The 16,613-nt window shown below is 58.1% G+C and overlaps 1 protein-coding gene across 5 annotated transcripts in view; it reads right to left on the bottom strand.

Annotated features, from left to right (window-relative positions):
• Positions 1-1,471: 1,471 nt before the first annotated feature.
• The window catches only part of SRCIN1 (SRC kinase signaling inhibitor 1), a 67,478-nt gene continuing 52,336 nt past the window's right edge, over positions 1,472-16,613 (bottom strand). For 3 of the 5 annotated variants that reach the window (XM_053892356.1, XM_053892357.1, XM_019415961.2), the window contains 4 exons: positions 15,527-15,681; positions 15,112-15,264; positions 10,639-10,785; positions 1,472-4,915 (listed from right to left, as the gene is read on the bottom strand). In XM_053892356.1, the coding sequence (XP_053748331.1) occupies positions 4,781-4,915; positions 10,639-10,785; positions 15,112-15,264; positions 15,527-15,681 (590 nt within the window). In that variant the 3' untranslated portion in view covers positions 1,472-4,780. Of the gene's footprint in view, positions 4,916-10,638; positions 10,786-11,692; positions 12,278-14,409; positions 14,533-15,111; positions 15,265-15,526; positions 15,682-16,613 lie in introns of all 5 variants that reach the window. The other 2 variants (XM_053892354.1, XM_053892355.1) reach the window with 1 other exon arrangement.

Here is a 16,613-nt window from a genome sequence, read left to right as displayed (position 1 = left end):
GCGCCCGGCATAATTCCTGGCGTGCAGTTGATGGTTCCGTTTGTTACTTGATCTTGAACCGTGAGTGAGTGGGGTGATTCTCGGAGATGAGGGGCTTTTGTCTACTTTCCCAGCTTTCTGGACATAGGATGTGGGAGGGAAGGCAAGACCTGCTGACGCTTTAATAAGGACATAAGGGATGAGGTCTGGCCATCGGAGGGTCTGAAGGGCCGCTCAGCCGGGGGGTGACCCATGGAGTCCAGACAGTGAGCCGGCCTCAACTTCTGTCTCCAAAGACGTTATTGGCCATTAGGAGAAGACTGGGGTCCAGCGAGGCCTGGGAGAGTGTTGTTCCAGGACACTGTGATCAGCTCAGGGGATAGAAAGGCCGACGAGCGTCAGAGAGGTACAGGACACACAGTAATACCCCAGGCCTCAATCAAGCAAGAGAGTGTCTAGAAGGACAGCCTCAAGGACCCCTTAGCACATGCTGGAACCACGGCACAGCCTTCAGAATTCCAGGAAAACCTGAAAAACCCTATCAGGACATCTGGCCCACTCACTGGCGGGACAGGCGGGACTCTGATGTGGTTAACCTGGAAGGTTCAGGCAACTTGCTGGCTACAGGGTCAGGGCCCAGGACCCCCATCCAGCCAGAATCAAGGATAAATCTCCTCTCAGGGGTCTTGACGACACCAGTCTCAGACGACACCACGGGGTTAAGTGGGGTCGGCAGGCCTTTGAGAAGGAGAAAGCAGAAATGCACCGTGATTGGGACTGAGACTAGATCTTCAGACAAGTTGTTTTTTCGAACTGTGGGTCTTGACCCATTAGCGAGTCATGAAGTCGATTCCGTGGTTTGTGACCAAAACGTTTAGGATTTAACAGGAGATAGCAGAGTGTGTTGTATACAGTAAGTGCTGTTTCATTGAATGCGTGTGTACACATCTACATCATAAAGGTGCAAAATGCATTTCTTGCTGTTTTGTTTTGTTTTGTTTTTTTTAAGTTTGAAAGCTGCCATTGAAAGGACGGTTGACATGTTGAAGGATCATCCCACCCAAAGGGCAGGAGGCCAGGCCCCAACACAGGGAGGTAATCAGACCCTACTTGGTTTGGGGGGGGGGGGGAAGCACTGGGTTTGGGGGCAGGCAGAGCTGGATTCAAATTCTGACTCTGCATCTTACTAGTGGTAGGACTCCAGGCAAGTCACCTCCCGTCTCTGGCTCTGTGGTCTCAGGTGTAAGAGATGCCCGTGGCTACCTCACCGAGGGCGGTGACAGAGTCAGCGGTGTTCCTCTCCCGTGTCCATGATGTGGGTTCTCATGGGCTTGTGGGGCGGCGGCAGCCCCAAGGGTCCCTGTTCCTGCCCCCTCCTCTTTCAATGCTGCAGGGCAGTTACCTGCCAGATTCCCCATCTCCGCCCCATCCATCCCAACACCTTCCAGGGCGAAGGTGAGAAATAATGAGACAGCAGCCTATAGAAAGGAGATCCAGGAGAGGAAAAAGAAACAAGTTTTATTTAAGCCCCAAACACTCGGCTAGAAAAACCGGAAAGGAAAGAGAGCAGGGAAGTGAGGAGAAGAAAAAGGACATTAAAAAAGAGAGACAGAGAAAACACAGCAATCCTTTTCCATTTAGAAATTGTCAAGTTACACTGACAGAGGTCACAGAATATCCACAGAAGCCATCACTGCTACACCAACACGGGCCCTACGGGGTGGATGGGGCGGGGGTGCGGAGCCGGGGCTCAGCCTGGGGTGGGGGTGGGGCCTCACCTGGACCCCCTCTCAGAGCCGCGGGCCGGAGGCTCCTGGGGAAACAGCATATTGTGGAAGGGGCGGGAAAGGAACCCCCCCCCATGCGAGTAACACAGCACAGTGGGTGGGGGCGGGGGGACCAGGTACAGGGACCCCCCTGGACGTCTTAGTTTTCTCTTGGTCAAGCACACACTGATGGACAGAGCAGCGAGGCGCATGCAGCTGGGGGGCATTGACGTGCTGCGGGCTTGCAGAGGGCCAGGGGCTGGGGGCTTGGGAGGGGAGCCAAAGCGAGCGGTGCAGGGCCGATGGAACACACACGCAGGCATTCCCACGCGCCTGAGTCTCCACACCTGTGCACACGCACATGCCCGCACACGGTCACATGCACCTTCACGTACACCCCTGTCCACGCGTATGTGGCCCGCACACATAAGAGTCTCTCGCAGCCACGCGTGTCTGCACACACACACTACACGCCTTCTCATGCGCGAAGCTCCCTGGACTGACATGCAGGGGGGGCACGTGCCGACGCCCCAGCAGGGTACATGCACTTAGTGCGCATGCCTCCCCGCACACCCGCGTAGAAGGTCACGCCTGTGCACACACATGCTTCCCTCCACACATGGGTAAGTGGACCTGTGCCAGTGCGCGCACACGCGCGCACACACACACACACACACACACCACACAGGCTGCGCACAACTCCACACAAACGCCTCTCAGCCCGGAAATGTGCAGGAACCAAAGGGAAAGAAAGATGCAAATCCCACTGGGCTCTCCGTGAGTGGGTGGGGTGGGGCCCACGGCTCCCTCCATCTGCCCCTTGTGTATGGACACCTCCTCCTCCCCCCACAAAGGGACGTTCAACTCAGGACAAAGACGGTGGGGCACACGTTCAGGTCACAGGGCCGAGGGTGGGAGGTGGGGGCAAGCGAAAAGTAGCAAGCAAAGAGTAATGGAGTGGAGGGAGGAGGGGGCACCACTCCCCCCTCCCCTCCCAGTCAGGGGGTCTCTGTACAGCCAAATCAAAGCAAACCATTTCACTGGACCACAGAAGCCAGGCCGATGTGCCCATCCTCCAGCCCCCCTCCCCCGCCGAAACAGCGGCCAGGGAGAGAGCGCCGTGGTTTTTTTTTTCTTTTTTTTTTTTTAAATATTTATATATATTTATATTACGTATATTATATATATATAATATGTAAATATATTTTTAAAACAATATAAAATGTTAAGACACTTCACTTAAATGTAAAGAGTTGCCTGCAATTAAAAGTAATTGCATCATTTATGAGGTCCTTTTTTTTTTTCTATTTTCCAAGGGTTTTTTTTTTTTTCAGGAGGGATTTTTTTTTTCCTCTTCTTTTGTTATTTTTCAAAAAGGCTTGCTTGCCTTTGTACAAAAATGATCCAAAGCTAGAAAACAAGGATGAACCAACAAAACAAAAACAAAAACAAAAACAAAAACAAAAAAAGAAATGAAGAAACACAACCCTGGTTGCCCCTCCCTCCCCAGCCCTCAACAGCTCCCCTGGCTCTCCCCAGGCACTGACCTTCCAGCCAGGCCCCAGGGACTAGGGGGTTCTGCCCCTTCAATGGCTCCTTCTTTCTGTGCTTACTTGGGGAGACTAACTCCAAAGTCTCCCCTGTGCTTACCCCACTTTGTGCTCCAAATAAGAATCCTACTCCCTGGGGACCCTCCTTGCACCACCCCCCACTCGTGTAACCCCCTTGCTGGCCCCTCACTGTGCCCTTGGGTGGCCTGGGGCTGAGAACCAAAATTGGTCTTTCTCTCCTCCTCTCAGGACCTGGCCTTAAGCTACACAGGCATCCACAGGTCGGTTTAGGGGCGCTGGCTGGCTGGTCAGGCCTCAGGGACCCTCAAGGAACTCACCAAGGGTCACCAGCTCCCCGCTGAAAAAATCACATCTCATCCCTTCCCTGAAAACCCTCATTACCTCAAAGAAGATGGCTGAAGGTCATGTCACTTGACCTTTGGGTCAGAGCTGTCCTCACCGCCCCCCCCATCAGACCCTCTCTATTCCCCCCACTTCCCTTACAACCAGCCCCTTCCCACCCTCCAGGTCCCCAAATCTAGTTTTCTAGGCCCTTCATTCTTGCCCACCCTACCCCCATTAAATAAGTTAATGTCATTTAAAGTGCTAAATTAGGAAACTGAAAGTACCAAATACCCCTCCTCGGGGCTGCCCTCTTCCAAGGCAGTGACCCCCAGGGTCAGGCTGTCTGCTCAACCCGCCACCCACAACCAACCGTCCAGCAGGGCCTCCTCCTCGCTCGGCACGGGCCAGGTGGCTCCTCACCACAAAAAGGGAGTCCCAGGAAGCCAACTCGTCTCCACGGACACGGACAAGCAGATTCAAAGGCCTCATACCGGCCCCTCCACCCTTGCCCCACCCATCATGACTCCAGACCCACAGGGCACGAGCAGAAGGGAGCGGAGTGGAGTTCAGTCCTGTTGAGGCCGGCAGGTGGGGCACCTCCAGGGCTAGAGTCTCCCTGCGTCCTGGCTGCCGGCCTGATAGTGGGGTTGGTCCAACGTCCAGGTTTTCCTCCGGGGAGGTTTCCGAGGAAGGGGAGAGGGGTGTCCCGCCGCTCCAAGTCTCCGTGGCTCAGAGTTTGGTTGGGGTGCTCTCAGGAAGGGAGCATAGGATGCAGGAACGTGGGGATGGACTTGGGAGGAAGCGTGGGTAAAGAGAAAATGGAGCAAGGATGACAGGAGGCGGGCCAGAAACAGGAAATCAAGGGAAGGTGGTGTGTTTTGGTTTTTAGTTTTACTGTTTTACTTAAAAAAAAAAAAAAAAAAAAAAAAAAGATAATTAAAAGTGAGTCGTTTAAAAAACCAAAAACACCAACAAGGGGATGGGTGCAGAGAGCGGAGGAGGGCCACACCCGCGGCAAACCCTTCAGAGGGTCCAGAGAATGGGGTGGGGGTAGGGTGGAGATGAGAGGAAGGTGAGCAGGGAGAGAAGTGACAGGGGTGAGGAGGGGGGACAGGCTGAGGTGGAGGTGGGAGGGGGCTTCTAGAAGGAGATGGAAGAATTCCTCGCCCCAAAGGAAGTCAATACAGGGATAGAGGTTCTGGAAGCCGCGGGCTTTTCTGAGACTGGGCTTGAGGTCTCATTCGACCCGCTCATCTCTTTAGATGGTTTAGTGGCCTGGAACAAAAACAGGGGTCAGGGGGTCAGAGAGAGGAATGGAGAGCCTTCATGCTGGTCCCCAGCTGAAGTTCTTAAAAATGAAAAACCTCCACAAATCCAAGAGAACATTAACTGCAAAAGGAAGAAGCCAGAGGGGCATCTGGAGAGAGTCATCCCCTGAGATGGGGAGGAAGGGGCCACAGTGGGGGACAGAACAGGGTAGGGGGTGGGGACAGAGTTGGACCCAAAAAGCCTAGGGACCAGGGTTACTTAGGGGAAAGAGAGGAGGAGGAGGAGAGAGACCAGAGAAACACAGGGGAGACCACACCAAGGACAGGTGGACAGGGAGGTGGGAGTGGGGAGGACAGGAGAGGGAGGAAGGTGTGAGACATTGGCGGCCACAGGGGTGCGGGCGGAGAGACTAGAGGCCCAGGCTGGGAGTCGGTGGGGTGTTAGTCTCAACGGGCCAGCAGCCCCGCAGGGCCCCTTCTGCCTTCTGCAGGAGGCTGCTACTAAGCAGAAGGTCTTATGGGGACAACTAAGGGGCAAGCTTGTCCTCCCCGGGGGAGCACTTCTCTAAAGAACCCCCCAACCCCTCCCACCGCAAGCTGGAAGAAAAGGCACTCACTGCCTCCAGCCTCTGACCCAAGGCAGGAAGCCCCACTGCATCCCCTACAAGTGTTCCTCCAGCCTTCAGCCTTGTGGGTTGTGGGTCATGGGAGGTCACTCCCCCGTGAAGTGTCTGCCCTCACTGGTCAGCTCTGATAATTAAAGAGCCGCGCCTCCTCCCGCCTCTGGTGGACTCCCTGTGTCCCTACTGGGTCTGGATCTTTGTATGGTTCCAGAGCCACCTGCATCACCTCCAGAGGATGATGTGTCACAGATGCAGATTTCGGGGCCCCTGCTCCAGAACGTACCTCTGGCTCAGGCTCGGGAATCTGCATTTTAGGCCGGCACCCTAGGTGACCCTACTGCACACGACCTTAAGAGCCACTGGGACGGGGCTCCGCAGACCGGGTTTCTCTCTGTGGTTGTAGTCGTCCACCCCTCCCCCACCCCGCAAAGCCACTAGTATGATAAATAGCATTGATTAAAAAAAAAAAAAAAAAAAGGAAGGAAGGAAGCGGAAGGAAACAGAGTGCTGTGGCACATCACTAGAGACCTCCCACAGCCTCGGTCTGGGCAAGGTCACTCCATTTCCCACCCACCTACGCTACCACCCGCCACTGGGTGGGCTCTAGCAGATGCCTCCCGGTAGGGAAGGCAGAGAGCGCCTCCAGCAGCCAGCAAGGGCAACGAGGAGATCTCGGGCAGCCTGACTGGCTGACCGTGAACCTGCCCTTGCTGTTGATGATCACCATTTCTTCTTCCACACGTGCAGTGATTCATCTGGGTTTTGCTCATCGCACAAGTCGTCTGCAGTCTGCATTTTCCCTTTATGAAAATCAAGGCAAGGGTCTCCCGTCTGGGCCTCCTAACCCCTCCCCCTTTACTGTAGCTCTTCTGTTTGGACTCAAAGAGGTTCCAGGGCTGCAGCCACAAGATCTTTCCGTTCACTCAGTCCTTTGACCGAGGGCCATGTGCCAGGCATGGCCCCTGCTCACAGGGTCCCGGTACCTGGGCCCGGACACAGGCTCATTACAAGGCAACCTAAGGCTGTCTCACTCTGGGTCACTAGCCTTGGGCTCCAGTCCTGCCCCTCCCCTCCTACCCTTTCCCATTCAAAGTTCTTTCTCCCAAAGCCGGGTGGGAGGGGAGCCCCCTGTGTCCCCTCACATCTCACCGTGTCCCCAAGCTGGCTGCTGATTCCCTCCGGGCTGTCCTCTTTGTTCTCAACCCATCTCTCTAGTTAAAAGCTTTTTCTCTTCCTTCCCTTTAGCGTTTGTCAAGAGCCCTGGTCCATTCTGAGCTTTGGTCTTTGAAATATCTGCCTTCCAGCTTGTACAGCCACCTGACTATTCACTCCGGTGACATGTCCTCACCCAGGCGAGGGCCCCTTCCTCCCACAGCCGGCGCAAGGCCTGTAAATGGCCTGTGTGGACACCCCCGCTCCTTCTTCATGGAGACCAAGATCGCTTGTAGCTTCTCTTGGAGCTCTTGTTTATAAAGCCCTATCAGCCATCCCTCCCTTCCAGGAGACTGGCCGTGGCGACATCTAAAGTCCCCGCTCCTGAAGCTGAGGGAGCATGCCGCCTGTGCCCAGTGCTCCTGTCCCCGTGCAGCTCACTTCTCAGGTAACACAGCAGTTGTCTCTCAAGTTTTCTATCACTTCATTTCACCAACCAGTCTTCCCCTGTCACTTCCAATTGTGTCTGGAGAAACAGAGCTCTGTCACCTTTGCGGCAAGGCACAAACCTTCAGCTTTCAGCTGGGAGGAGACCAGAGCCATTAGCTGGGCCCAGAGGGCTGAGCCCTGCGCCCTCCTCCTCCCATGGGTCAGAGTCTAGCACCCGCTCCACGCCCTAAGCGTGCTGGCCTGCAGCTCCGAGCTAGGTCACGGCTCTCCGCACAGGCACAGACCATCTCATGTCGGCAGACCCTGCTGGCTGGTGCCTCCTCCAGGGTCACTTCCTCCCAGGCCCACACGCCCTCCCTCCTCGCTGATGAAATCCTGCCTGAATCAGGCCTCCATCTATCAGGAAATGTGGGCCTTTCCCTCAGCCCAGGTGGGGTGGGTCCTGAGCAATCTACACATTTGGAACAATTCTGTTCTCCTGGCCAGTGACCGATTTAGAAACGGGCAATGAGAAGAGAGGGGAGGTCAGCTGGGGGCTCCTGGGGAAGGTTCTCCTCCTCCTAAACAGATCTGTGTGCCTAGAACCCCTGAGAGCGAAGCCTAGAACCTCCTCCTCGAAGGCAGCTTCGAGCCCCAAATGTTAGAACCACATGATAGGAGAAAGGCCACTGCCTGGCCCTTGGCACTGACAAACGTCCAGGGCAGTGGAGGATTATGGGGACTCTCCTGAGCAGAGCACCATGGGGGCTCTCACAGTTCTTTCCCACACCAGGTATCATGTGACCTCAGAACCCCGCTGCTGGGTTTCTGTCCCCATTGTACAGATGAGGGAGGAGCCTGCAGAAGGCCGAGGACTTTGACCAAGTTCACAGCCTGGGCCCATACAGAGCAGTGTCTGGGCCCAGAGGACACTGACCCAGTGTGGCTGGAGCAAATCGAGGGTGTGGGGTGGAGGGTGTCAGGAGAGCCAGGAGGAAGGAACCCAGGCTGGTCACAAAGCACCCTGGGTGATGTTCTCACCCGGCAGGGAGCAGTGGGCATGGGCTTGGAGTTGGGGGAATGACATAATCGATAATTTGCATTTTGTAAATATCCCTCCCCAGCCCGCAGGTCTGGGAAAATAGGCTAGAGGTGACAGAAGTCACAGGGAGACCTTAGAAGGGCATGCATTTAGGTAATGAGGCATAGGATGATTTTTTTCCGCTGCTTCTTTAAGAAATTCCCACAAGGAACATATATCGCTTTCTTAGGGAGAAGGTGCTTTTTTAAAGAAAGGCTCCTAGACAGTGCAAGTGAGAGGGATGGCTAGGCCTGTGGTCCTGGTGGGGAGAGAACCATGGACAGTAGGTGGTGAGGGAGGAAGGAGGAACCACCGAGACTCCCCAGCGTGGTGGATGCCCCGGGGAGGGAGGGTGACATTTTCTAATGGGCAGGCTTGGGCTCAGAACAGAGACTCCGGGCAGGGGCAGAGGGTGCCAGGGGGAGGTGGTGTGTGTGGTATGAAGAGCTAAGAGGCCCAGGAGGAAGTGGGGCCCAGCGAAGTGAACAGGCAGAGGAGAAACGCCCAGAAAGGGGTCAGGAGGGTCAGGGTGAGGGCTGACAAGGGAGGAGAGGATAGCAAGGAATGGAGGGTCTACACACAGCTCCCCCGTGTGTGTGTGTGTGTGTGTGCACGTGCATTCGTGTGTATGTGGGGGGGCAGGGTCTATACTGCACATCCTGCAGAGAGAGGAGTAGGGCATGGGAGGAAGAGAAAGTCTGGGGGCCACTGGAGACCTAGCCCAGCCCTGGGATGAGGCTGGAGGGAAGGTGCGGTGGGCTGGGAACTGAATGGAGGAGAGGGCGTAGAGGCCACAGAGGGGGCAAGGGGGCAGGAGAGAGGAGCTGGGGGCCTGGAGCGGGAGAAGTCAGGGAGAGAGATGACAGAGCATAGTTGTAGCCCAGCAAGGTGCCCACTGAAGCGGCCGAAGGCAAGGTATGTGGGGGGAGGGGCCTCACACAGCCTGGATGTTGTCCTGCTCTTTTTGCCAGCGGCCTGACCTCGGGCAAAGCCTCAGTTTCCCCATCTAACAAAGGGGGATCAGGAGGATGTTCCTCGGACTGGTGTGGTGAATGTGAAACGATATAATGTGTGAGCCTGGCACAAGTGAGCAAATGTCAGCTGCTGTTGTGGACACGAAGGAGGGACCGGCCCGGACAGGACGAGGGGAACTCGTGCACTGTGGTGGCAGGACAAAGAGCTGGGGGTGGGATTTGCAGGACGTGTCTGGGGACCCATGAGGAAGATGGCGGGCCAGCAGGGAGCTAGTGAGGAGAGCTGGTCGGGGGCGGGTGGGGCCTGGGTGGCCCGTCTCCAGGGGTCTCTCCAGGGAACCAGCAGACAGGGAGGCAGGGCCTTTCGTGCCCAGGGCCGTCCCAGGGCCATGTGGTGGAAAGGGCTTTGCGATTCCTGGGTCCCATCCTGGCTCTGATACCACCTTGCTGTGGGCCCTTGGGAAGCCCCTTTCCTTCTCTGAGCTGTCCCTTCATCTGTAAAGAAGGTAGCTGGACTTGCCGTCTCTAACCTCCTGCCTCTGAGCCTAGAACCTTCTTCAGGTCACAGTATGTGGACATTTTACAGCACCCACTCCCACCCCAGCACCCAGAACGGGCCTGGCACACAGCAGGTGCTCAGAAATGCTACTGAACCAAATGAGCGCGCTAAAGGTCTCTCTCAATATCTAGGCCCAGGGACCACCCTGCACCTTCTGACCAGGCCACACGGCAGGCCAAAGGGCAGAAACACCCACAGGTGAGGCTGTCAATTCCATACACCTGCCCCCAAGCCCGCTGACTAAATCTGAAAGAGGTGACAGCAGCCCTGTCATTCCCAGCCCACCTGGGGGCCACATCTCCCCCTCCCCACTGACGTCAGTGGAACCCACCAAAGCCCAAACACAAGACTGAAAAGCAGATGCAGAATTGGTCTCTCCCTCAGGTGGGAGACGGCCCAAAATCCAAGAGGGAGGCCAAGAGGAGAGTGGGGAGGACCCGACCCCCGCGAGAGGGGGGCTGAGAGCAGGGAGAGGAAGCGGAGCAGAAGCAGGAGGACAAAGGGACGTGGCAACCCGCTCCCACACCCCAGGGCAGGCCCGGCCTTGGAAGGGCCTCAGGCATCGGGCCAGTGGGGACATGAGTCCTCCGGCTCCCCCTCCTTCAGGAGCAGCCGGGGAGAGACCTTCTCGGCTCCCAGTGAGGGTCTCCTAAAAGGAGAGTAGCCTGGTTAAAAATGTATGTTGTAGAGCAGCTCCAGAGAGCCAGGGTTGATGGGAGGAGGGAAAAGATGGCTCAAGGAACTGGTGGGGCCGTGCTGGCAGGGAGGAGGTCTCTGGGCAGCTGGCAGGAGATGCCCAGCTCACAGCAGGAGCACACAGCACTGCGGGGGGGGGGGGGGGGGGGGGGGGGGCGGGGAGAGGGGGGAGGGGCCAGGACGGGCCAAGCCCCATCCCACCGCGCCCACACCTACCTGCTGCTGGGCCTGGATCCTCATGTACTCTGCCCTCTGCTTGCCATGCTTGCCTTTGTCGGGGCTGCCTGCCTGGCCCTGGACTGCCTTCAGCCGAGAGGCCCCTGGAGTCACCACCTTCATGGGTGGCACACTGCCACCACCACTCTGCAGGAAGAGGAACAGGGTGGGGGTTGGAGGCAGGATCATTCCGGAATCCTAGGCGCTGGGTGACCTGATCTCTGGGGCTGGGCTGGGACCTCCTCTGTGGGCCCTTGGCAACTGGAGACCTTTGGACCTCCCGGGCCCCACATCCCAGTCCAGGACCCAGGTCCACTCTCTGAGGCCAGGTTTAAGGCCTTCATGCAGAAGAGGGGACAGGGGCCTCCCAGCCAGGTTCCCAACAGCTCCCCAGGGAGGGCTCTTTGGTGGTTTCCTTGAGTAACCCAGGGGTAGCAGGTACTCTCCCGGGGAAGCTACTTCCAAAGTGAGAGTCCTTGCCATCACCCCCACTGCTGGGTCTGGCAGAGCATGCCTGAGATTTGAGGCGGGGTCTTTATAATGGCAGACAGAGTCAGATTAGCAGCCCCAGACCTATGTCTTCCTCTGAACGGGAGAATGGGGGTGAAGTCTCCCTAGAGATGGACAAGCCCAGCTCCTTTGAACCACCCCAGGTACCACCCTTCCCACAAGGGCTCTGGGGAGTCAGAGGCGCAGACAGAGAAACAACAGAGGCAAAGAGAGTCAGACAGGAGAGGGGGAGGGGAGCGCGGGGATGGAAAAGGAGGAGAGAACTTTATTTGTTGGTTTATAGATACAGAGCAGAGGGGAGAGGCCCCGGTCCCTGCCAGGGCTGGCTGGGCTGATCCCTGGGTAGGCCAGCTTCCCAGCCTCCCAGGCTCTGCCTGCAAACCCCATATGGCACCGGGCTCTCAGGAGGCTGGCAGGGGCTGAGAAAAGGCCAGTGGGAGGAGGGGCCTGGTGTGGTGCCCCTGCAGCCCCCCCACTCTGCAGCTCTGAGGACAGAGTCTAGAGCATGAAGGCAGGGGGAGAGGCTAGGGGAGGAGGCAGCCACCTGGGGACTGGGTGGCAGGGGTGGGGGGCTGCCAGGGGGCCCCATGGCGAGGGCTGCACCCATCTGGCTCAGAGTGGCTTCCAGCTCCCGGAGTGTCTCCTCCAGGCTGTCCATCCGCTGGGTGGTGGCACCTCTCACTGTGCAGCCCAGGCCGGCAGCGGGCTGGCCCCTGGGCTCCCCACTGCCGGGTTGGACATCCTGTCCCGTGTCCTTGGGGGTCTCCTCTGGGTGGCTGTCAGCAGTGGAGGGCTCCAGAGTCCCGTCAGGGGCTGGTCCCCAAGAACAGGGGACGCCGGCTCCTCCCTCCTCTGTGACGCAGCTCCTCGTCCCCAGTCTCTTCTGAGCCGCCCCGTCCTTCTCAGGCGCCAAGCTGCTCCTGGGCTGGGCAGCCTTGGTCACTACCTCTGGCAGGGCCTGTGCACCATCCCAGCCCCTCCCACTGCCAGCCAGGGTCCGGGGTCGCGGGGTGGGGGCTGTCCTGTGACCGGATTCCTCAGGTCTGGCCTCTGGTGGGGAGGGAGGGTTGGGGGTACACTCCGTCAAGATGATCTGGGGGACGCAGAAAGCCCTGGGACTTGGGGCAGCCTGGGGGGAGAAGAAAGATGAGGGAGACTATGATCCCTGCAAACCAAACACCCTGAGCTGGGATGGTGCGGGCAGGGGGGTCAGACGTGGGTGAGCCCAGCCCCTTCCTTTCACAGATGGGGAAACTGAGGCAGGGGAGGGTGGTGACTGAGTTCGCTCAACAAGTCAGAGGCAAGGCTTGGACTAGAACTCGGGCCTCTTCCGACCCCACACTGTGGTCTCCCACTTGCTGGCAGAGACGCTGGTTTATCGGGAAGCACAGACACAGGGTTGCCTCTCACTGCCCACGTTAAACTCTGGGAGCAGGTCCCATGGGTCCTCCCATGAGTTTGCCCATCTGTACGATGAGGTAACAAGAGCAGAGAGGTGGTGGAAAATTAAGTGAGCTCACGCGAGCGTGTGCTTAGAACAGCGTCGGCACTTGGCAAATATTAGCTATTTGTTGAATTGACCTGGCCTCGAAGGGTGGGGCTGTCACCCTAATCTCAGGCCAGAGACTCCTGGCCCCGTCACCCTCTACTTTTGGAGCTTTCTCCAAGGGCTTCACAGCCACAAGGGGAGGGGCTCAGCCAAATTCTTCTTCGGCACGAAATGGCTACCGCTCCTGTGGTCCTCACTTTGCAGATGAGGACATTGAGGGTGGGTGTCCTGAGATCCACCCAAGGTCACTTACCCACAGCTAGTTAGTGGCAGAGCCAGGATTTGAACCCAGGCAGTCTGACTCCAAGTCCAGTGCTCTTTCCACCAAAAGGAGCCATGGGGATATTCCAGGGGGGCAGCAGGGACCTCAAGCCTCCCTCCCCCAAGGCAACCCACCCAGCCTTGCCATCTGCTTACCTGGAGGTGGCGGGGTGCAGGCTGGGAAGACAGAGAGGCGACCCATGCCTGCCCGGCTCCACTGCTCGATGGCGCCACAGGATGCAGAGGGGAAGCCAGCCCAAAAGGCCAGCAGGGGGGCTTTGCCCACTGGACCCCTTCAGGATTAGCTCCCAAAGGCCAGAAAGAGGCAGGAGCAGCTGGGTGCAGTGGGCCAAAGTGCCAAGGGCATGGCCAGCCCATGGGGCACCCCTTCCGTACTGCTCATCCCCAGATGGCTCCTTAGACTGCTCTGTGCCCATCCTTTGCCCGGCAGACAGTTCTGTCCCCCTGTTTAGTGCCTGTCTGCTCCCCCTGGCCAGGGAGCCAAAGCACCACAAGCCTCAAGCCTCAAGCTAGGCCAGAAATCAGGTGCGAGACAGCGTGGAGCCCACTGTGGGCCAGAGAGAACCAGACAAGGTAGGTGAGCATGTGTGTGCACAGGAGGCCGCCCTCTCCAGAGCAGAGGCCCTCCTGCCCCAACCTGACTGGGAAGAGGGAGAGATTCCCAGGCCGCCTTCCCCAGGTCCCCCTCCCCAAGCACAGTCCCCTGGGAGGGGGGTGCAGACAGCAGGTCTACCCCCAAATTCCCAAGAAAGAATAAAGAGAGAATAAGTGTAGCAGGACAGCAGCAAGGACTGAAGTCAGAGAGAAGGAAGAACTTCCCAATGCTAAGAGACAAAACCAGCAGCTGAGGAAGGGCATAGGCTGCTTCTACTCCAAGTTCCCTGACCACTGGGGCCATGGGATAGAAGGAGGCTATCAGTGAGCCTTTCTCCTGGCCCCCGGTGCAAGGCATAGATTCTAGGGGGGGAAACGGAGCCCCCACCTGGCACCAGCAGCAGAGGAGAGGAGTCAGGTGCAGGGACTAGGCAAGGGCTCAGGACAAAGTCAGATTCTGAGTTGGACCTAAAGTCATGTAGTGAGCAAGATCCAAGCTCCCATCTTGGACCAAGACAAAACCCAGGCTCTGGGTCAGATCTGAACTCTGGCTGCGGATTGGAACGAAATACCCAACTCAGAATCAAGCCTGTAAGAAAATGCAGACACAAGGCGCCACCAGGTACCAGACTGCTAGAGTCTCGAAGAGGGAGGGAAGGGTTATGCGCCTGTCCTCGTGGCAGGGCAGGGGTGAGGCCAGGCGGGTGAGGCTGTGGCAGTGGCCAGACGTGGGGACGTGACTGGCGTGTTAGCGGGTTAGCGTGAGAGGTGAGGAGAGGAAGGTGTGGAGGCACAGGCGGAGACAGAGCCGTGAGAGGTGGGGGACAGCCCGTTACCTTCCATGTGGGGCCCTGGGCTGAGCCCCCAGGGGGCCCCAGGTCCTGGGGTGCCAGCAAGGTGGGGATCGGCTGGCGGCGGGGCGTGGGGGGGAGGGAAGACACTGAGCTTCTCTCAAACACCTGAGGAGCAGAAGGTGGGGGCAGGTTTGGAGAAGGGGGCACAAGGAGGACAGGGGTGCTGGCCTGTGGCCCACCGGGAGGGATGCCAGCCTTACTCCTCAGCCCCTCACCATGCTCACTGGCCACTCTGCCCTCCATCTTGTCTCCTCCTCCCGAGGCCTAGGTAGTCAGGGTCTCCAGCCACTTGGGGAGAGGGGCTGAGAGCACTTGAGGATGGGTGACTTACGGCACAGAGGGCGCTCAAGGTACGTGGGTATCAGGGTGTTAAAGCACTCTGTTCTCAGAACATTCAGGCCCGGGGGTCTCAGAGCATAGGGGGTCTCGGGGCAGTGGTGTTGGGGGGGGGGGTGGTTTCAGAGACTACCATAAAAAAACCCTCAAACCTGCAAAGAGGGACTTCGGGCCCCCCTCCCCCCATTTTACAGGGGTGGCCAAATCGAGGCAAGAAGGAGGGGTCCCGAACAGGCCAGCACTCAGCAGGAGCCCGGAAGCCCAGTCCCCTCCCTAGTGGGGTCAGCTTGGTGGGGAGAGGGAGGAGCCTGGCCGAGGACTCAGGGACCAGGCATGCCCTTGACCCACCTCTAGCTCGGCGATGATGCGGTCCTCGTCATCCTCATCCTTGATGGCAGAGGCCATGATGGGTGGTGTGGAGGCCGGGCGGGCCACCTCGGACACGGTCCGGCGCAGCTTCACTTGGGGCTTCTGCACCTCCAGTTCCTCGGACTCGGCCTTCTGCAAGGCCCAGGCCCCCGTCAGGACCAGGCTCTGCCCCCCTCCGGCACCAGCTCACCGCACAGGCCCCATCCGGGGGGGCCTTTCCTGCTCCAGCTCCTCATCTGCTGCTTCCTCTGTCCCCTGCCAGAGGCCCCCTTCCCGTGGTGGAAGCCCGAGCCATAAACAGAGTCACCACTGGCCAGCCCCCTCCTTTCCTTCCGCCCCAGAGGGTCTTCAGAGGTCATCTTGGGTATCCCGCTGCCCCAGGTGGGGTTGGTACCTTGATGAAGGCCGAGTCCTTCTTGCTGGTGACCACAACCTCCCCAGTGCGCGTGGTGGTCAGGCCATGGGAGGAGGGGAAGCTCCGGCGGGGAGGGGGCGGCGGGGGCGACTTGGAGGGCTTCTCTGTGCGGTATCGAGGCACCGTCAGCTCATCTGTGGGCAGCCAAGGGGCTGGGGGTCAGGGGACGCTTAACTTCGGAGTCCATGCACCAAGGGGAGAAACCTTGCTTCCTCCTCCAGGGAGGAGGGGAGAGGAAAGCTCAGGGAGGAGGACACAGGTCCCTCCTTGTTCTCTCTCACTTCCCCGTGAAACCCACTCCCGTCACTCCTCTTAGTGCACTCCCACCCCAGCTACTCAAAGTGCGGTCTGCGGACCAGCAGCACTGGCAGCACCTGGGAGCCTGTTAGAAATGCAGAAGCTCAGGCCTCACCCACAGCTGCTGTATCAGAACCCACATTCTGGCAGATCTTCTGGCGATTTCACGCACACATTCAAGTCTGAGAAATGCTGCTCTCGTCCATCTCTTTCCCGCCTGCCCCTCAGCGGCTGCCCTGCACACACCTTCCTCTCTTCTCCATCAAGAGACAGCAGTTACACGTGCAAGAGCCCGGCCTGACCCACCAGGCTCCCCCTCCCCGTTTTTCCAGGGGTGGGAACTGTTTCCAAGGGCAACCTACAGAAAAGTCACTGGAGCCTGACACTCCGCTGCTTTGAGCCTCAGTGGCTCCCCATGACTCCAAACCATGCCCAAACTCCTTGGCCCAGCACCCCCCACGACTGCCCATCTTTCAGCCTCAGCTCTGCTTGCTACTTCCTGGCCTGAACCCTGCTCAGCGACACCAAACACACACCTCCGGCCATTTGCACATGCTGTTCCCTCTCCCTGAAGTGCCCTCTCTCACTGTCCATGGAAAGGCCTACTTGCTTTCAAGACTCCAGTGGAAAGTCACCTCCAACGGAAAGCCCTTCCCGCTCTTCCAGGGCCTTCTCTAGGACTGCGTGGCCACCGTTACAGGCAGCACCTGCGTCCTATTTTCTGTTTTACCCACTAAGCATGGCCTGGGACAGATCTCTTAGCTACATT

This window comes from Panthera pardus, unplaced genomic scaffold, assembly GCF_024362965.1.
Source record: "Panthera pardus isolate Hobbes unplaced genomic scaffold, ASM2436296v1 HiC_scaffold_3, whole genome shotgun sequence".
NCBI classification, from domain to species: Eukaryota; Metazoa; Chordata; class Mammalia; order Carnivora; family Felidae; genus Panthera; species Panthera pardus.
Note: the sequence above shows the minus strand (reverse complement) of the source record. Positions and strands in the feature narration are given on the sequence as shown.